At 31.1% G+C, this 18,570-nt stretch overlaps 2 protein-coding genes across 2 annotated transcripts; both read left to right on the top strand.

Annotated features, from left to right (window-relative positions):
- Positions 1-4,530: 4,530 nt before the first annotated feature.
- LOC118037996 (protein TIFY 10b) lies at positions 4,531-6,174 on the top strand. Its single transcript, XM_035044206.2, has 5 exons — positions 4,531-4,863; positions 4,995-5,187; positions 5,282-5,541; positions 5,658-5,715; positions 5,855-6,174. Exons 1-5 carry the CDS (start codon positions 4,716-4,718, stop codon positions 5,991-5,993), a joined length of 798 nt encoding a protein of 265 aa, XP_034900097.1. The 5' UTR covers positions 4,531-4,715; the 3' UTR covers positions 5,994-6,174.
- Positions 6,175-12,516: 6,342 nt separating this feature from the next.
- On the top strand, positions 12,517-17,889 carry LOC118037997 (oligouridylate-binding protein 1B). Its single transcript, XM_035044207.2, has 12 exons — positions 12,517-12,831; positions 14,187-14,248; positions 14,604-14,706; positions 14,860-14,936; positions 15,038-15,099; positions 15,185-15,272; positions 15,464-15,539; positions 15,616-15,646; positions 16,286-16,405; positions 16,692-16,777; positions 16,965-17,141; positions 17,273-17,889. Exons 1-12 carry the CDS (start codon positions 12,730-12,732, stop codon positions 17,552-17,554), a joined length of 1,266 nt encoding a protein of 421 aa, XP_034900098.1. The 5' UTR covers positions 12,517-12,729; the 3' UTR covers positions 17,555-17,889.
- Positions 17,890-18,570: the final 681 nt, after the last annotated feature.

An 18,570-nucleotide genomic window follows, 5' to 3' on the forward strand; every position in this document is an offset into this window, starting at 1 on the left:
ATCGTAATTTATGAAACAAAAGATATAAAGGGCATCTTCGTTGCAAAAAGGAAATGAAGGTACATTTGTTTTTGCTTATGAACATTTTTTTGACCAAAAACATGTTAAAATAACATGAAGATGATGCTTTTCAACCTTTCCCCCAAAAAAAAATAGGTTCATAAGCAAAAATAAACAAGCACGAAATATACCAAGTCTTTTGAAAAACAACTTCCAAGAATATCTTAAAAAAGCTTTAACCAATTGAAGATGGTCTCATGCTCACAATCACAATCATTAGTTAATTATGTCAACATCTTTTTATTTTTAGGGTTTGATTAGTAAATTCCTTTTATTAATATTTCATTACTTGAGTTACTATACTATTTAGTTTTTAAGTAAATCAACTTTTTTATACAAGTTTTTTTTTTGTCACACTACACTAAAAGATCTATAAAAAGTTTTAGTTGAGTCAATTATAAGATCAATGGCAAATAAATTCAAAGATACAGTAAATGAGTTTATTTAGAGTATTTGAGCCAATGAGAATTTTAAAGAGGCTATAACTTCAATAAGTGATAATCAGACTTTAGTCAATTTAATTTATGTACAAGAAAAGGCTTGATCCATCTATTTAATGGGCTTAATTAATTTTCACAATTATAGGCTTATTTGTTTCCATGTGTTTTTATAGATTCCAAACTATGAAAGGATTTTTTTTTTTTTTATTATTATGTGTAGAAATATAAGTGGCCAAGGAAGAATTAATTGTGAGAGTTTTTCTTGTTTGTTTTAGATTTAAAGGGTTGACACAACATCATATTCTACCAAAGGTTCTTTTCAAGCAAGGATTTCATTTAACAATTGTTTTTTCTAGTCTATCTCATACATGATAATTGACATTATTTCTTAAAATTATTTTTATTTATTTTTCATAATTTAGACCTTATTTGAGATACTTTAGACCTTATTTTAATTTGGTTAATGTTAGCTCCATTAAGTTAACTAGGGTTTATGTTTTTCAAGTATAAATTAGGAGGAGGTTTCGTCCTAATAGAAAAAAAGGAAATGGATTTTTTGGGTGCAATGTTGTTAAAATTATGTTTAATTGTGTTGCATGGAGTATTTGATGAATATGTATGTATAAAGGAAAATTGCATGAAAATTGAAGAAAAGATTTTAGTGTTCTTTAAGGGATAGGGCTTGCCACTTTAAAGGAAAATGATTAATGGTGGGAACCTAATAAATTCTTATTAAATTATATGTATTTAATATGTATTAATATATTAATGATGAATTAGAATGGATGTAATTAACTTATCTAGTTATGATTAAATGCTTGATATACTTTGAATTATGAAATTATGAATAATTGATGAGAAAAAATTATCTATGTTTGTGTATGAAGTTGTGGAGATATGAAATGATTGTTGATCATGAGTTTGAGATAGAAGTTAGGATTAATGGATTAAGAAGAAAAGACCTGATGGGCCGACCATATTAGAAAAAAACAGGAATTGGTGGGAACTAAGGTAATTGTTTGTGTATTTATGTGTGTTTAGTTTGTGTTGATGGACTTATGATATTTGAAATATATTTAGTTATTCTAAATAATTGTGGTTAAATTTTCAATGAACTTTGAATTGAATTGAGTGAATGTGAGATGAATTGTAGAGGGATGAATTGAGATGTAATTATGAATGCTAGTATAAATATGATTATGAAATGAAAAAAAAAAACATGAGGTATGGATGAATTGATGGTTGGCCAAAGTGAGAACCTTAGAGGGATATGGTTTAATTGATTTGATATTTATTCTAAATTATATGTGTTTAACATGTAAAATGAAGAAACAAATTTTAAAAAAGGTAGAAACCTCATGTTGGTTAAAACTTGTACTTAAAGGAGAAGGAAAATTTAGCTTGAAATGTATGATTTAAATAGATGTTTGATGATGCATGTTGGTGTAAGAGAGGCTGCAAGATTTATCTAGCAACAGAAGATTATAACATGAGTATGTGCACCGGGTAGGTGTTCTTCACTTTCGTTATTTATAAAAGATTTCTAGAATTGTATAATTGCAATTTTCTTAAATATACATTGTTTATTCGTTATTTGTTATATGGACATTGAAAAGGATGAAATTAGACTAGCTAACTGAATCGAGCTAATGATATCTATGTTCAGATGATTAGGATAATTTATTAGGCTAGCTTAACAAAAGGAGCTAATGGCACCTATGTTTAGATAGTCGAGATGATTTATTAGACTGCCGACAAAAAAGAGCTAGGGGTATCTATGTTCAAATGAACAATATAATTTATTAGACTAGCTAACTGAAAGGAACTAGCGATATCTGTGTTTAGATGACTGTTATAATTTATTAAAAAAACTTATCAGGAGGGGCTAATAGCATCAACATGTCTGATTTATGAGATATTGAACCTGTCTTAAAGATAAAGTATATGCATGAACAATACGTGGATTGAAAATGGTGAAATTAAAATTGTTATGAAATGATTTAATTGCCAAGTTCTTCTCACACCAGAACCGACCAATAGATTTCTATAATGACACCTTTTAATATAAATATAAATATTGTAATTTATAGTTGTTGAACTAATATGTATTATAATTTTGGACTAATAATTAGGTTTATAGTAGTTCATATTCTAAGTTATAATGTTTATTTGTATTGTTTAACTAAGCATGCAATGTAAATCTTAAGTTAATTATCTTTTGCCTTATATTTCACAGAAAAATAAATGCATGTTATTCTTTAGTTGTGTTGATATGGGACAATATCCATGATGGCTTGTGGTATTGATTTGTGATATATAAGAAGATGTTAATAATTTGGTATAGTCCTACTATAAGAAAAAATCTGCATGAAATTCGGTAAAGATTACATTAAAAAAACAATTATCTTAGTTTTTGCATTACCTTAAAAGGCAATATAGTGTAATTGTATTCTACAGGTTCAGAATGTTACACAATTCATATCATGTAATATACAATTAAAGCACGGTATGTGCTGTCACCCAAAATTAAAATAAGAAAAAAATATAGTATGTTATCATTGTGAATTCTTGTAAAAGACACGAGCAAAACAAGGAAAGCACTCACCACCTCTACTCTTTTTTTTTTTTTTTTTTCATAACTCATTCTCATCCTTTACTCTCTCTCTTCTTCTTTTTTAATAATAAATGGACTTATTTGTTTTTACCAAAATATTTTTTCCGTGTCACAAATTCATAAGTTAATAATGCAGTTATATTATACAAGAACAAAATGTGACATTATATAGTAGAGAGACCGAATAAAGTATTTTTATTAGTAAAGAGATGAACTAAGGAGGTATTTATTTAATAGAAAGCACATTTTAAACTTTTTCTATGTTTGTTTGTTGAATAGAAAAGTTGATTAATGAAAAATATTTTTTTAATCAATGGAAAAATTAGTTTGGTTTCTAAAAAATATTTTCCTTTTATTTTGGACGGAAAATACTTTTGAAAAGTTGTGAAAAATTTAAAAATATCATTTATTTACTGATTATATCAAATTTGGTTTCCAAACTTTTGATTTTGATATATATATATATATATTTTTTTTTAATTTTATCCTTTAGAATTTAATTTTTATATTAATTTTGATCCTCATTTTTATAATTGTTATTTGCTTTTTTCTTATCATTTTTTAATTGAAATTTTTTATTTATCAAATTTAGTTCTCATTCTTTTGATTGTTACTTATTTTATTTGAAATAATTTATGAAATGATAATTATTATTATTATTTTAATTTCTACATCTTTCAATTTTTTTTTTATTTGTTAAATTTGATCTTTATTATTTTAATTATTATTTATTTTATTTGAGATAATTTATAAAATTATATATTTTTTTTCAATTTCATTCTCATTCAACTTTTTAATTTATTTTTCATTATTTTAATAAACTTGAAAAAAATAAAACATTAATAAGTTTATTTTCCAGTTCATTTTCCATGACATAACCAGATATTGAAAAGTATTTTCGAAACTTATTTTTCATTACACTATCAAACATAAAAAAATAATTCACTTTTTCAGAATTCACTTTCCAAATGAAAACTATTTTTCAGCAAACAAATAAGACCTAAGTATAAAAACCCAACAATATCAAATTTCATTATTATGTCGAATTTAAAATTTAAATCACTAGAAAATAATCTTTTAAATAGGAGAAATTATTATTTGAAATAGTTTAACACTATCAAAGTATTTAATATTATATTTCGTATACAATTCTAAGCATACAAACAGTATTCATAGCATGCAATATACAATTAAAGCACGGTATGTGCTGTCACCCAAAATTATTAAAATAAGGGAAAAAAATATCATTGTAAACTCTTGTAAAGACGCCGGCGATCCAGGGAAAGCGCTCTCCGCTTCTACTTTATTGACTCGTTCTCATCCTCTACTTTTCTTTTTCTCAAGCTAAAAAACGTGCTTGAAAAATAAATGAATAAATTAAGAAAGGGACATTATAAAGGATAATAAGAACAAGCTCATGGCAGTCAGACAGGTTCAAAGAACGTGCTCGTGAACCTAACACCCTCCTTGTGTTCTTCATGCCCGAGTCTACTCCCCACCAGTAACAACAGACGCAAGCAACCATTTCCCTTTAACCAAATCCCAAGAGAGTCTTCGTTCGATTTCATCTGGGAGGATTTCGCTGTGAGAGCTTTTCATCCATGGCGAATATGGCACAGAAATCTGGCAAGCCTCAGGACCAGATATCAAACTTTGCCCAAAAATGCAATCTTTTGAGCCAGTACTTGAAGGAGAGAGGGAGTTTTGGAGACATTAGCCTTGGAATAAATGGCAAGGCAGAAGTTAAAGGTACAGTTAAAAATTAAATTTGTTTCCTGGTTTTCTTCTCAGATGTGGATCCAGGTATCTTTCTCCGATGCTTGCTTATACAGACTTCTGTGCATGTTTCTTATCTTCTGTCTGTTTAATATCGTTTTTAGGCCTTGAGAAACCTAGTTCACCAGCAACAACATTGAATCTACTCAACAACATGGAAATCTCTCCTGATCAGATCACTTCAAGGCAAAACGCTATGGCATCTGCAAACATGATGAAATTCATGGATTTCTTTCCTCAGTTTGTGGGTTCTGGTCCTCCAGATTCTACTGATGACGCTAAGGCTGATCACTTGAGGTAACAACAATGAACATATAGAGGCAGAAAGAAAACTTTGGCTCCAAATATTATTATTCAACTTCTAAAGTTGTTTGTGTTTTTATGACATTAGGAAATCGTCTCCAATGGATCCTGAAACCGCCCAAATGACTATATTTTACGCTGGGAAAGTGAGCGTTTTTAATGACTTTCCGGCCGATAAGGCCAAGGAGATCATGGCTTTGGCTGCCAAGGGAAGCTCCATTGGCACAGATGGGTTTCCCAGCTCTGCTCCGGCAATAAGAAAAGTCAACTCCACCAATTCTGTTGCTGCGCTTGATTCCAATAAAGGCCAAGAAAGACTGCAATTACAATCTCAAGCTAATGCTTCAGGTAAACAATTGTTTCATAATCTACTTGTTCGAGTTGTTAATGATTTTTAAGCTTTAATCCGTGAAGTGATATCCTTGTAATAACCATTTCTTTCCCTTTTTTTCTCTTTCTTACAGATGTGCCCCATGCTAGAAGAGCTTCACTTCATCGGTTCTTTTCCAAGAGGAAAGACAGGTACAAATATGCTTAAGGTTTACTTTTATGCAAAAAAAAATTGAAAATTCTGGGTTGTCTTTTACTGCTCCAAGTCTAAATACTGTTCTTGTTTAAATAATCAACTAGTTATCTTAAATCTTCTTGGGATATCTTTCAGGGTTGCAGCAAGAGCTCCGTATCAGACAAACAACCCAACTCCGGACCATCCTCGGCCTCCCAGATCTGAAGAAGACAGCAACCCGTTTCTTGCCCTAGACAACGGCCAATCATCAAAACAGCTCGAGCTTAAATTGTAGCTACTAGCTAGCTAGAGACTACTTAGCTCACCATTCCGTTAACGTGCCATGATTAGTTCAGTTTAATTAAAATCATTACTAAGTTTACTTACAATGTTGTTGTAGGTATATTTTGTGCCTTGTAAGCACACACAAATTTTTATATATATTGTGAATCCACTGCTGAAGATTTTCATGTTAATTATATCCTTCTTTGTTTATTTATTCCATTGATTTTGTGCCTTGATTTTGGAGGGGAACATGGCCATAAAAAAGAAAGAAGAAAGAATGGTTTATTTATTCTTATCAGTATCACGAGATTAAGAAGAATATAAAGTAGAAAAGTCTTGCTGGTATTTGATGCTTCATGGGTTGACTTCAGCCTGCAGTCACGAGATGGCTACAATAATTCATATGCTGTTCAAAAGAGAAAAAATGAAAAAAAAAAAAAGAATAACCAAAATATGATGGGAGTAAAAAGCACCTCCTACCACTAAAATATGTTTTAGAATCAAATAGTTTTTTTCCATGAGCTATGCTGCAAGTACCCTTTTTTTTTCCAGCCTAAAAAAATATTAAGATATCAGGGAGTGAAAAAAACTGATGCATCATGGCCAAAACACTTTCAAAATATTTAAAACACTTTCAATATATTTAAATGGTAATATATTAAATAATATTTTAAAAAAATATTGAGATAGAAAAAATATTGGATTGACTTAGGCCAATAATGGTAAAGTTGTAAAACATGTGATATAGGTGTGAGATCATGATAAAACCATGGAAACCATATCAAAAAAATTAAAAAAACTCAAATATAATGAACCAAATATTGAAGGTCAAAACATAAATTAAAAAAGAACCAAAAATTGACTTGAGTAAACTTATATCAATGTTCAACGCAACACCATGGCCTAGGCCAAAATTTTCAAATGTAAAAAAAAAAAAACACAAAGTTAAGAGGATGCTAGGATTTGTAAAGAAGTAAAAGAAATTCAAGATTCGGGTTATTGATTTGATTGAGTTTAAAGTTAATTTAATAACAAAGAAAGGTAGGCCTAATTTAATCTTTTAAAATCATAACCCGTAAAATCTCAGATCTTGACTCAATCAAGAAGCTTAACAAAAATTCAAATAAAAAAAAAAAAATGTCAACTCATGTTAATTTGTTAAGTTTGTAACCCGAATCATTTGACCAGAAGAACCAAATTTGAAAAATCTCGAAGCCTAATTTTCAACTAATCAAATGTTGAAGGATAAAATTGAAAAAAAAATTCAATCATACAAAAAGATTAAAAAAAAATGTAATTATAAGCTAAAACAAGGCTTAAGCCTATTCGGGTCAATCAGCCAGACCCTCAAGTCAGGTTATGAGATTGGGTAATATGATATAAAGAAATATAAAAAAAAAATCGCAAAACTCAATATTGTTTTTTAAAAAACCATTGTTAGCTTATAAAACTTGTGACCCAAACCATTTGATCAAAAGTATCAAATATGGAAAAACCACGATGTCCAATTCTAAACCAACCAAACATTGAATAATGAATTATATATATATATATATATATATATATATATATATATATATATAAACCATCCACACAAAAGGATCCAAAAGAAGAAAGAGTAATTCAAAGCTAAAAAAATAGGTGCAAGCCCACTTGGGTTAACTCGCCAAACCCTAAGGTTAGGGTATTAGATTGAGATAACCTGATAGAAAAAAACAAAAAAAAATTATGAAGCCTATTTTGTAAAAAAACCAATGTCAAGTAATGAGATCGAAAAAATAAAACAAGTAAAAAAAAAAGATGTCAACCCGTTTTAGCTTATAAACCTTGTGACCTTAGCTCTTTAATTAAAAGCACTAAACCTGGAAAAATCATGAAGCTCAATTTTAAAAAAATCAAACGTTAAAGGATAAAACTAAAAAAAATAATTATATAAAAGAATCCAAAAGAAAAAATAGTAATTAAAATAATAAGGATCAAACTTAAAAAAACAATATATGAGGATGAATAATCTTGTAATCAAAGGTTAAATTAAATAGAAGAATTAAATTCACAAAATAATTAAAAAGAAAAAAACCAACAAAAGAATAAAAAATAAATTTACAAAATAATAAATTAATTTTTGTTATCAAATGATAAAATTAAAAACAATTGAAAGTTTACAAAAGGAGCAAGAAAAAATAAAGGAATAAAAAAAATTCGGGCCACAATTGAAGAAACAAAAAATAATAAATTTAGATTGAATGATAAAATTAAAAAAACCTACAAAAGAGTCAAAGACAAGAAATACAAATAAAAAAAATGAGGAAAGACACTCATATATGTGAAGTTAAAAGGACTACTCTAAAATTTTAAATGACCATCACCGATTTCAAGGAAGGAGAAAGAAAAAGAAAAAAGAAAAATATTATTGGCGACAATCAATCAAGAAACAACCAACACATATTGTCTCTTGAGGAAGAGGATACCGTAGGGAATCCAATGACATGACTAAAGAAAGTTTTTCACTACTAGAGTTGGTCCATATATCGCCCAAAGGCATCAAAGTGACTAATGCAAGCACGCATTAGCTATTATTTTCAAAAAAATTTTTTTTATCAAATTATCACATTTCTCTTTGGACCAAATAATGAATACAAAAAATCATTTATGAAATTACACAAAATACCTTATAGACATGCCTTGAGAATTTTGATTTTAAGAGCAGTTAGGTCATTACATTACACTTAAAAAAGTAAAAACAAAAAATGCCTTTAAGCCATGGTCAATTGTTTCTTTTACTTTTAAGGGTATTCTAGTAATTCTATAATATAAAATAAATGAAAAAACAATAAGCTGCCCTTAACAAACATAAAATGACAGATGGACCAATAAAACACCATTTTACTCCCTAAGATTTGTTCAATTAATTTTTTTTGTTGCTAGCAAATTATTAATTTAATATTACAATCCATAATAAATCTGGGTATATCTATAGTGTTTTTGCCATATGTTTTAGGTTTTTGTAATAGGAAACCAAAAGTCATAAGTTATGAACTTTTAAATCTCACATAACACAAAAGCATTATAAACATTATATGTTAACAAATACTCTTTTACAATTATACACATTATTGTAAAAACTAGCCTTGTGGGTTGACGTGGGGCCTTAGCTGGGTTTTACAAGGTAAAAAAACTAGAGTTGCAATTGACTCGGTCAACACGAACAACCTGTTGGTTGACCCAAAATTTAGGTGACCCAAAATCTAGGTAACCTAATGAAATTCAGATGAGACTCAAGTATTTTTTTCATAAACCTTTTATGATAAATGACACCATTCTGATTCATAGATAAAAATCTGACTTCATAAAACATGCAGCCACCACATTTGAGTTCCCAATACACTTCTTTTTTATTTTTTTTCCTCGTAATTTAGGGCCTCAACCTTATCAACTCCTTCTATAATATCTCCTCTTACTTTAATTAATTCATTAGCAATGGAAAGTACTACCTCAACCTTTCCTTTTATCCCATCATGAGAACCAACTGCTAGTTCAATCATGGCACTAATGTCTCTAAAAGTACATCATCCACTAGGTCAGGGGGTTTAAACACTAATTTTATAGTCATAATAGGCTTTGTGGTTGGGTTTTTTTGTGTGATTTTTGGTAGGGTAATTTTGAAAAGAAAAAAAAAATAATATTAATTTATATAAAGAAAGATGTGTGATTGAAAGGTCTGCTATTTTAGGTTTGGTGAGATGAGATTGGGGAACAATGAGAATAATGTAATTGTGGATAATTGAGATATAAGTGGTGGTGCAAGAGGATTAAATGGCAAGTTATCTGGAGGGTCAGCTTCAAGTTTAATTTGTTTTGAAGTGGTTATTAATAACAGGGATTGATCATGAGTTATGATTTCATCTAGGTATGTTTAAAAATGTTTAGATTTGTTTTTGGTGTTTCTTGGTTTTGATTTAGAAGTAAGATCTAAGTGCAATGTTGTTTTAGTTATGATTTTATGGGTAATTTTTGGATTTTTATGTTGTTGTGTGTTTTGTGATTGAATTTTTAATTATTGATTGAATGATGTTGTGTAGCTTTTCATTATATAGCATATATAATTATCTAATAAATTTTTTTAAGCCTGTAATTTGATGATATGTATTTTGGTTGAGTTTTTAATTTTCAGGGTTAACCCGAGTTATTAGTGCCCTGATCATTTTCCTAGGTCAATTTCTAAATTGAATTTAATAACTATGATTATAATAACCATAACAAATAGCTATAATCACAATAAAAGTGGCAACTTTACAAAGAGACGTTAAATTGTGCTCAACTTAAACACAAACAAGATTAGTGAATAAAAGCTTCTAGATAAAGTTCATCCTAACTTAATTTATAATATGAATACAAAGAAAAAAATGTTTTGTATTATTGAAACTAGTAGCCTTATGACTACGATAATGATTTAGTTATATGTTTGGATAATAACATAAACATTAGATATAATAAAATATTGTTTTGATATATGCATATCACATTATTAATATCATAATATATTTCACACTTAAATGATTTAAATAAGAATATGTTGATATGCCATTTATGTATGTGTGTGTGTGTGTTGCACACTCCCTTACGATGATATAGATAGATTTACAACATTTAAGAAATCATCAAACAAGTAAGGAAATGATTTGTGAGGTCAAGAATAAAAAACTTATATAAATTATAATATTGATTTAGCTGATCAAGAATTTGTTATAGGATTTTGCCAAAAATCATTAAAGTTTTTTAGGACACCTTATAATATCCACACTACCTAAGCAAACCCAAAAGAAATAAAGAAAACCAAGAAAAGACCAAAACACAAAAATGAGACAAAATCTGGTCAACAATTAAAATGGTCTCGCTGTTTTGGAAATGGCAAGGCAGTAACCAAAATAGTTAAATTGTTTCACAAACTGGTATAATATTTTCTCAAAATGGATAGTTTGTTCTAGAAAATTTCCAGAAAATTTTAAGGTTATTCAAAATGGTCTAACCAATTCTTAAAATGGTTTGATCGATTTTAAAACGGTCTAATTGATTCTGTCAATGGGCAAAAAACTGTATTTAACGACTAGTTTCTTTTCTAAGCCTATAAATAGCATTTTACTTGCTCAAAACTAGTGTAGAACTTCTAAGGCAAAAATCTAAGTATACTCCCTCTAAAAAATAACTATAACACTTTTATTTCACTTATAATCATTCAAAAAACAAGGTTAGATATAAATTGACAAAACCTTTTTTAAAAAGCTTAATTGTTATTTCAATCTACTCAACTAAGAGAGTATATTGTGAAAAGTGTAAGTAATACTTAAACCACTTGACAAAGTCTTATAGGGATAAAATTATGAGTGATTTAATAATTGTCTTTCAACAAATATTGGTGAAATATTTTCTAGTCTTTAGCCCGTAAAAAGATTGTGGATAACAATTTAATTCTAAGTTTATAAAAGGATTGACTTTGATCTTATATCCGCAACAGAATTGTGTAACGATTTGGTGTCACCTGTTAAGGAGACTGGTATGTGATGATAAAACTCTTGAACAAAAGTTCAAAGAGAGAATTATATGGTTTGTTGAACCTTTATAAATCTTGGTGCAATCTCTTTAAACTCTCACTCTTTAAATTGCTTATTGCTTCAGCTTTTAGTTGAATATTTAGAATTGCATGTTATTAGATATTTTTTTTTTAATTTATAGTTTTATCTTAAACACCTTATTGACGTTCCTTTTAATTATTTATGTTACCTTAATTTTAGAACAATATAAATAACCTCTAAATAGTTACAAACTAAAAATTACTAGAAATCTTTAATCAAAGTAAATGATTGTTAAGCTAACACGGTGAACCATTTTGCAACTAATTTTTCCATTGTAAAATTTTCTATATGTTAAATGAAAAAATCACAAAAAATACTTAAAATTTTAAAAAAAAAATTATAAAGAAAATGTGGTTGTTGACCCAAACCATGATATCACTAAATGAACAAATTGTATAAATTGATTGTAAAGTAATTAATTTTCTATAAAATATATATTTTTTAAAAAACTAAAAAATATATATTTTTCTACAAAATATTTCGCAAAAAAGTCTAACAACTGAACTTTCCTAAAAAAATAGAGGAAAGTACACACATTTTAATTCCATACAAAAAAAATATTGATTCAAAATTTTCTACTCTCGACATAGTTATATATATATTTTATATTAACTCAGGTTAATATATTGGATCTAATCCCAAGACTTGGACATATTTTATAATTATGTTATTTGAGCAATAGACCGTGGGCCGGACCGAATCACACCCTCCCCCTCCCCCGACCTTGAGCTCTCTCTCAATAACCCTATCAATGATCACCGTCACAACACCTGTCATTTCTCTACAGCCAGTCTTAACAACTCATTTTTCAAACCTCGTAATTTTATCAATCGCCCCTAAAATAATAATAAAAAAAATTGAACTATAAATACTCTCTCTAGAGCCACTCGTTTTCCTCCCTCCCTCATTTTCTCTTTCTTTTCCTTTTTTTTTTCTTTTTTTTTTTTCTTTTTCTTCTTTACCAATTGATCGATCGATCGAGGCCTCTCCCTTTCCTTCTTCTTTTCGAACCCTAAAACCACAACAATACCGAGAGAAAAGCAACACCCACCGAGTTTCTTTTTCTTCTCGAGAAACAAACAACAAGGCCCTCTATCTTTCTCTTTCTTTCTAAAAATGCAACAGCAGAGGCTTAAACAGCAACAACAGGCACTGATGCAACAAGCTCTTCTCCAACAGCAGTCAATTTACCATCCTGGTCTCCTCGCTCCTCCTCAGGTACTCCCAATTTTCTTATGCTGTTCCTTATTGGTTCTGATTGAGCCGATTGCAACTATAGTTATCGCATTTCTAGAGCTATTTAGGGTTAGGTTTTGGGAGCTCAAGCAGGAGGATTTTGGGTTTCCCTTTTTTCTCGAAATTTATGGCTTTTTATTAAAATTTCAGGGTTTTCAATTTCCTATTGTGAATACAAGCTTGCTTGCTTGCTTTTATTTTTTTGGTTCTTCTGGGTTTTGTTGGAAATAAATGAGAAGTTAATTAATTTGTGTGTGATGTGTTGTTTTCTGAGGACATTTAATGAATTTGATAATATATTTTTGTTCTTTTCATCACTTTTATGCTTCTACAGCTTGGAAGGTTAAAGTTAGAAATCAAAGAAAAATCTTGGGTGGTTGTGCATTATCTATCTTATCAAAAGAACATCAACTTGATTATGGGTCTTCTTCACTCCTTTTTAGTTGGTGTGTTTTCATCAACTTGACAGCTAAGTTTTGTGTATCTAGGCATTTTTTCTGGTCATTTCCAAATCACTGTCTTCTTCTATGGGCTTCTCTGTGTTTATGCACGTGTTCTACTCGTGGGGGAGTGAATTATCAAATGTCCTTTATGTTAAGTTTCACAGTGGGGTTTATTAGGCCCTGTTTATTTGTTATCCTGGGAATGCTGTAAACTGTTCACGCTGTGGGCTTTTGGTGTTCTTGAATAGCAGAGGGATACACGTCGTTTCCAGTGAAAAGCAGCAAAATTTGGGTCCATTTTCTTTAGAAAATTTTAACTCAGCCTTCATTTCAGTTGGTTTATTTCTTGACCGTTATCATCACAAAACCACATCAACTGATGGTTCTTGCTTTAATTGAAGGAAAAGCAGGACAAAACTTCATTTTAATACTTTCTGTTATAGGAAGCTAGAAAAGGTTGGCGCGGGGAGGAGTGGTGGGTTTTCAAACCAAAGCTTCCATCTGGGGATTGGTTTTCTACTGAGAATTCAACAAGTATTGAGATTAGGAATCAAGAAAACTCATCTTTATATAGTTTGTTCTCTAACATGACCAGTATATTTAAGAAGATAAAAGGCTAACAATAATTAGAATGTGAAAGTGTAACTAAAGGATCTTTTTGTTGTTCAGTGTCTTGTTTGTGTCAGCATTAGTCATCCAGGCAACCCTTTAGGCCTACTTTAACAACTATTTTATCTTCCCATTTATAGTTTGTTCTGTCCATGCTTCTGAAAGCTGTGTGCTGTTCTAGATTGAAATGTTTTAGATCCAGGTAGAGATTGAGAGGGAGGCATTTTTCTTATTAAATTCCATTTTCCTCCTTTTTCCTTCTGTTTTCTCATTTTTATTTTGCAGATTGAGCCAATTCCAAGTGGAAATCTGCCTCCTGGTTTTGATCCAAGTACTTGCCGCAGTGTGTGAGTATTTGTCTTAGACATTTTTCCTTTTTATTTATGTTTCTTTTCTTTTCTTTTTTCTTTTTACATGTTTGCGCATGCAACTGCCCACTGCTTCTACTTTCTCACTGATAGTATCTTCCTTGACTGAATTTCTTTCTTTTTTTTTTATAACAAAAATCAATAATTTTTTAAAAGTAATACTTATTTATGCTTTTCTTCAATTTTAACTTAAACTGCGTTAATAGTCTGATGACCAATTATCTGCTATATTTTGTTTTTTCTAATTGAGGAAGGTTACTTATATGTTTATTTATTTTCCTTTTTTCTTCTTTTTTTAAAACTTCTAGTTTCTTTACTTCTGAAAAAAATGCAGGTACGTGGGAAACATCCACACTCAGGTAACTGAACCCCTCCTTCAAGAGGTTTTTGCAAGTACTGGTCCTGTTGAAGGATGCAAGCTTATCAGAAAAGAAAAGGTAAAAAAAAATTCAATGGTGTAAATTAAGTCTGAGATATTATATGCTAAATGGAAAGGATCTAATTGTTGTGTGTTTCTATTTTTTACTATTTCACTTAGTTTGTCAGCTTGTCTGCTATTTTTGACATCTCCATTGTCTCCACTTTTGCAGTCATCCTATGGATTTATTCACTACTTTGATCGCCGAGCAGCTGCGCTTGCTATATTATCACTTAATGGAAGGCATCTGTGAGTAGCTCACTTTTGACGGTGAATTATTTTACAATTGTACTGATCCTCCACACTCTAGCTTAAATTGTTTCAGCATCTTATTACTGCACTCTTTGCAGATTTGGTCAGCCTATCAAAGTTAACTGGGCATATGCTAGTGGTCAGAGGGAAGACACATCAGGTTGCTTCTTTTTTTATGTTCTAAATTTTATGCTTATTTTAGATTTATTGGCATGTATAAACATGGACATCATTTCATTGTGCAGGTCACTTCAACATTTTTGTTGGAGATCTTAGTCCTGAGGTTACTGATGCAACATTGTATGCCTGCTTTTCTGTTTATTCCAGTTGTTCGTAAGTTTCTCCTCCCTCCCTCTCTCTTGCTCTCTGCCTGTGTCCACTTTTGTTGATTTCAGTGTTTTCATGTCTTAAGTTGTTGAAAACATAAAGTTAAAAAGTTGGAAAATGCTTGCTTGATGGTTTATCATCTCATTTTGTTGGTGTTACAAAGCTGATCACTGTAACTAACCTTGTTCTGGTTTCAGAGATGCAAGGGTTATGTGGGATCAGAAGACTGGGCGTTCAAGAGGGTTTGGGTTTGTTTCCTTCCGAAATCAACAGGTATTGTATTCATTTAGTGCACATCTTTTTCTGTAATTTTTTATTTATCATGATTCTGACATTGTTTTCCTCTCAGGATGCCCAGAGTGCGATAAATGACCTAACAGGTATGGATGATGGTCCTCAGAAGAATTGTTTAATGGTTTTGGGGTGATTGTTTCCCAAGTAAGGTGTATTAGGAGAACTGTTTCAACAAATAATGGAAAAAATTTAGAATGAAATTTATTCTAGTTAATCAAATTTAGAAGTGGAATTAGAATGTGTTACTTACACTCACATCATTCTTAATTTGCATTTCTACTTAATCAAATTGCGAATGACTGAAAATGGAAAGGAGCTGTGTTATATACACCTCTTTGTATGCTCACTTGTTATGAATGTAGGGGTTGCTGGGAAAGTTTAGCATTTTGGGATGCAGTGCTGGAATTTGTACTAGTTTTTGTTCCTTCTCTGAAATGGTCATTACTGATATTGTCCCACTAAATTTGAGGTCCTAGGAAGGAGAATTTGGTAATCATTTGGTGCCTGCATGAAATTATGCGCACAAGACATGAATCAATACACTAATGATTCCTGGAGGTTTTTAACATAGCTGTCAGCATAAGCAAAAGTTAATTAGTTAGTTACACATCATTAGGTTGTACAATCTAGTGATATGTGAGTGATTTTCTGAAGTGGGGAAGTTTGTCAACCTAAATCATTACAATTCTGTTGGATATGCTTGCTTAAGGCCACCTGGCTTGCAGGAAAGTGGCTCGGCAGCAGACAGATTCGTTGCAACTGGGCATCTAAAGGTGCTGGTTCCATTGAAGACAAACAAAGTTCTGATTCAAAAAGTGTGGTGGAACTAACAAATGGCACATCAGGTCAGTTTTGCTAGTTTTTCAATGTTGAGAATCAGCAGTAGATGTATATAATACAATGCTTTATCTCCAAAGATGGGTGTGGATCACCATTATTTTCTCATAGAATGTGGTGAATTGGCATAAGCTTCTGGATTGTTTCAACATCTCGTGCTTTTGTAACAGAAAAAATCCCTTTTGATTTGTTATCTCATTTTCATGGTTGTTCACAGGTTGCTCTATGTTTTGTTACTCCTTTGGTTGTGCGAAACAACTAAGATGGTAAATTATTCTTACTTTTCTTGTGCAGAGGATGGCATGGAGGCACCAAATAATGAGGCTCCTGAAAACAATCCTCAGTATACCACTGTTTATGTGGGCAATCTTTCTCCAGAGGCAAGAAACTTTTCTTCTTATCTGCATGTTCTTGCAATTTGTACATTGTTTGGGCATGCATCTCCATTTGTTTTTCTTTTTCAAAATGCTCTTTGCTGTATCTATTAGAATTTGGAAAATCTTAGAAAAATCTGATGTTTTTTTTTTTTTCTTTTTTGAAAACTTCTAACGTTCAATCAATTGCCAGGTAACTCAGCCTGTTCTCCACCGCCATTTCCATGTTCTTGGTGCCGGAGTTATTGAGGATGTCCGAGTCCAGAGAGACAAAGGTTTTGGGTTTGTGAGGTTCAGTACTCATGCCGAGGCAGCTGTAGCTATTCAGATGGGAAATGCCCAATCACTTCTTTGTGGTAAACAAATAAAGGTATGTTTGATTGTGTTATTCTCATTTACTATCTAGGTAAAAAGAGTGTGTTCGTGCTATAATGATTGAACAATAACACTCTTTTTTTCCCTTGGAAATAGACTTTTAAATACTTTTGCCCATTTTTGTAGTGCTCATGGGGTAGTAAGCCCACTCCGCCAGGAACAAGCTCAAATCCACTACCCCCACCTGCTGTTGCCCCTTTGCCTGGGATCTCAGCTACAGATATCTTCGCATATGAGAGGCAGCTAACATTGAGCAAGATGGGTGGTGTCCATCCCTTTATGCCTCCTCATGGGCAGCTTCCTCTAAAACAAGCAGCTATGGGAATGGGTGCCGGTGCAAGCCAGGCAATATATGATGGTGGTTTCCAGAATGTTGCTGCTGCCCAGCAACTCATGTACTATCAGTAACAATAAAAGCTGACGCCACATGGCACCTTTATTTCCTGCCTTTGCCGGTGTTATTTCAGTTCTGAGCAATTAGGAAGCCTTCTGTTTTCTCTTTATCCGGCCGAGGTGGTTACCAACCCGCATATTTATATCATCATATGTTTGCCATTTGTGTGGATGTATACATGTATGTTTTTCCTTTTCTACCATGTAGGGATGAGGGATCTTGGTTATCAGAGGGAGTTGCCTATTTAAGATGACAGCAGTCTGCTTTAAACCGTTTGAGTATCTTGGCCCTTGTCTGTTGTATGAGATTTTTTTTAAGATTTGTTTCGAGGTATGTGGATTTTCAGGTCTGGAATGTGTGTGTTTGATACAAGCTTTTCTTGTCCACGCCTGTGCCTCCATGGTTGCTTGTGTTAAAGCTTGTGCCTGCTAGGAGGAGGCCTGTCTCTTTATCCAATATGAAAACCAGTGTGTTATGGGCTAATCAGGTCAAATATGCTTCTCGAAAATCACGCCATCCATCTTAAATCCAGTAAAGCTTTGAGCCTAAAATGGCTTCGGACCCTTTATTATTTCAGCCTCGAACGTGATCTCTGCATGGTGGACCTAGTCATTAAAAATGTAAATACCAGAGCCATCACCTACCTACCTTTTGCGAACCATCCTCATGTTCGAACAATTTGCCCCCTTGAAATTCCAGCCAAACAAAATTTTGTGTGTGAGTTTTATCTCTACGAAACTCACAGAAAAAAACAGTTCGCAGGTGGTGTTTTTCTTATTTCGTGGATTCAAATTAATCTTTGCAGTTTGAGGACATTATCATTCGAAAGAAAAAACAGAAACACTATGTTTTTTTTTTTTGAAAAATTATTATTATCATGTTTGCTTAGCTCTATATGTTCCTAAGAAAAAAAAACGATCATAAATTTATTCATTAATTATTTCTCTCACAATGTGCAACCTCATGATTCTCTCACAATGTGTTTACTTATCTTTTCTTATTTTTCTAGAAAAGATAAGAGGTGAATTAT

The sequence above is a fragment of the Populus alba genome, chromosome 3 (assembly GCF_005239225.2).
Source record: "Populus alba chromosome 3, ASM523922v2, whole genome shotgun sequence".
NCBI classification, from domain to species: domain Eukaryota; kingdom Viridiplantae; phylum Streptophyta; class Magnoliopsida; order Malpighiales; family Salicaceae; genus Populus; species Populus alba.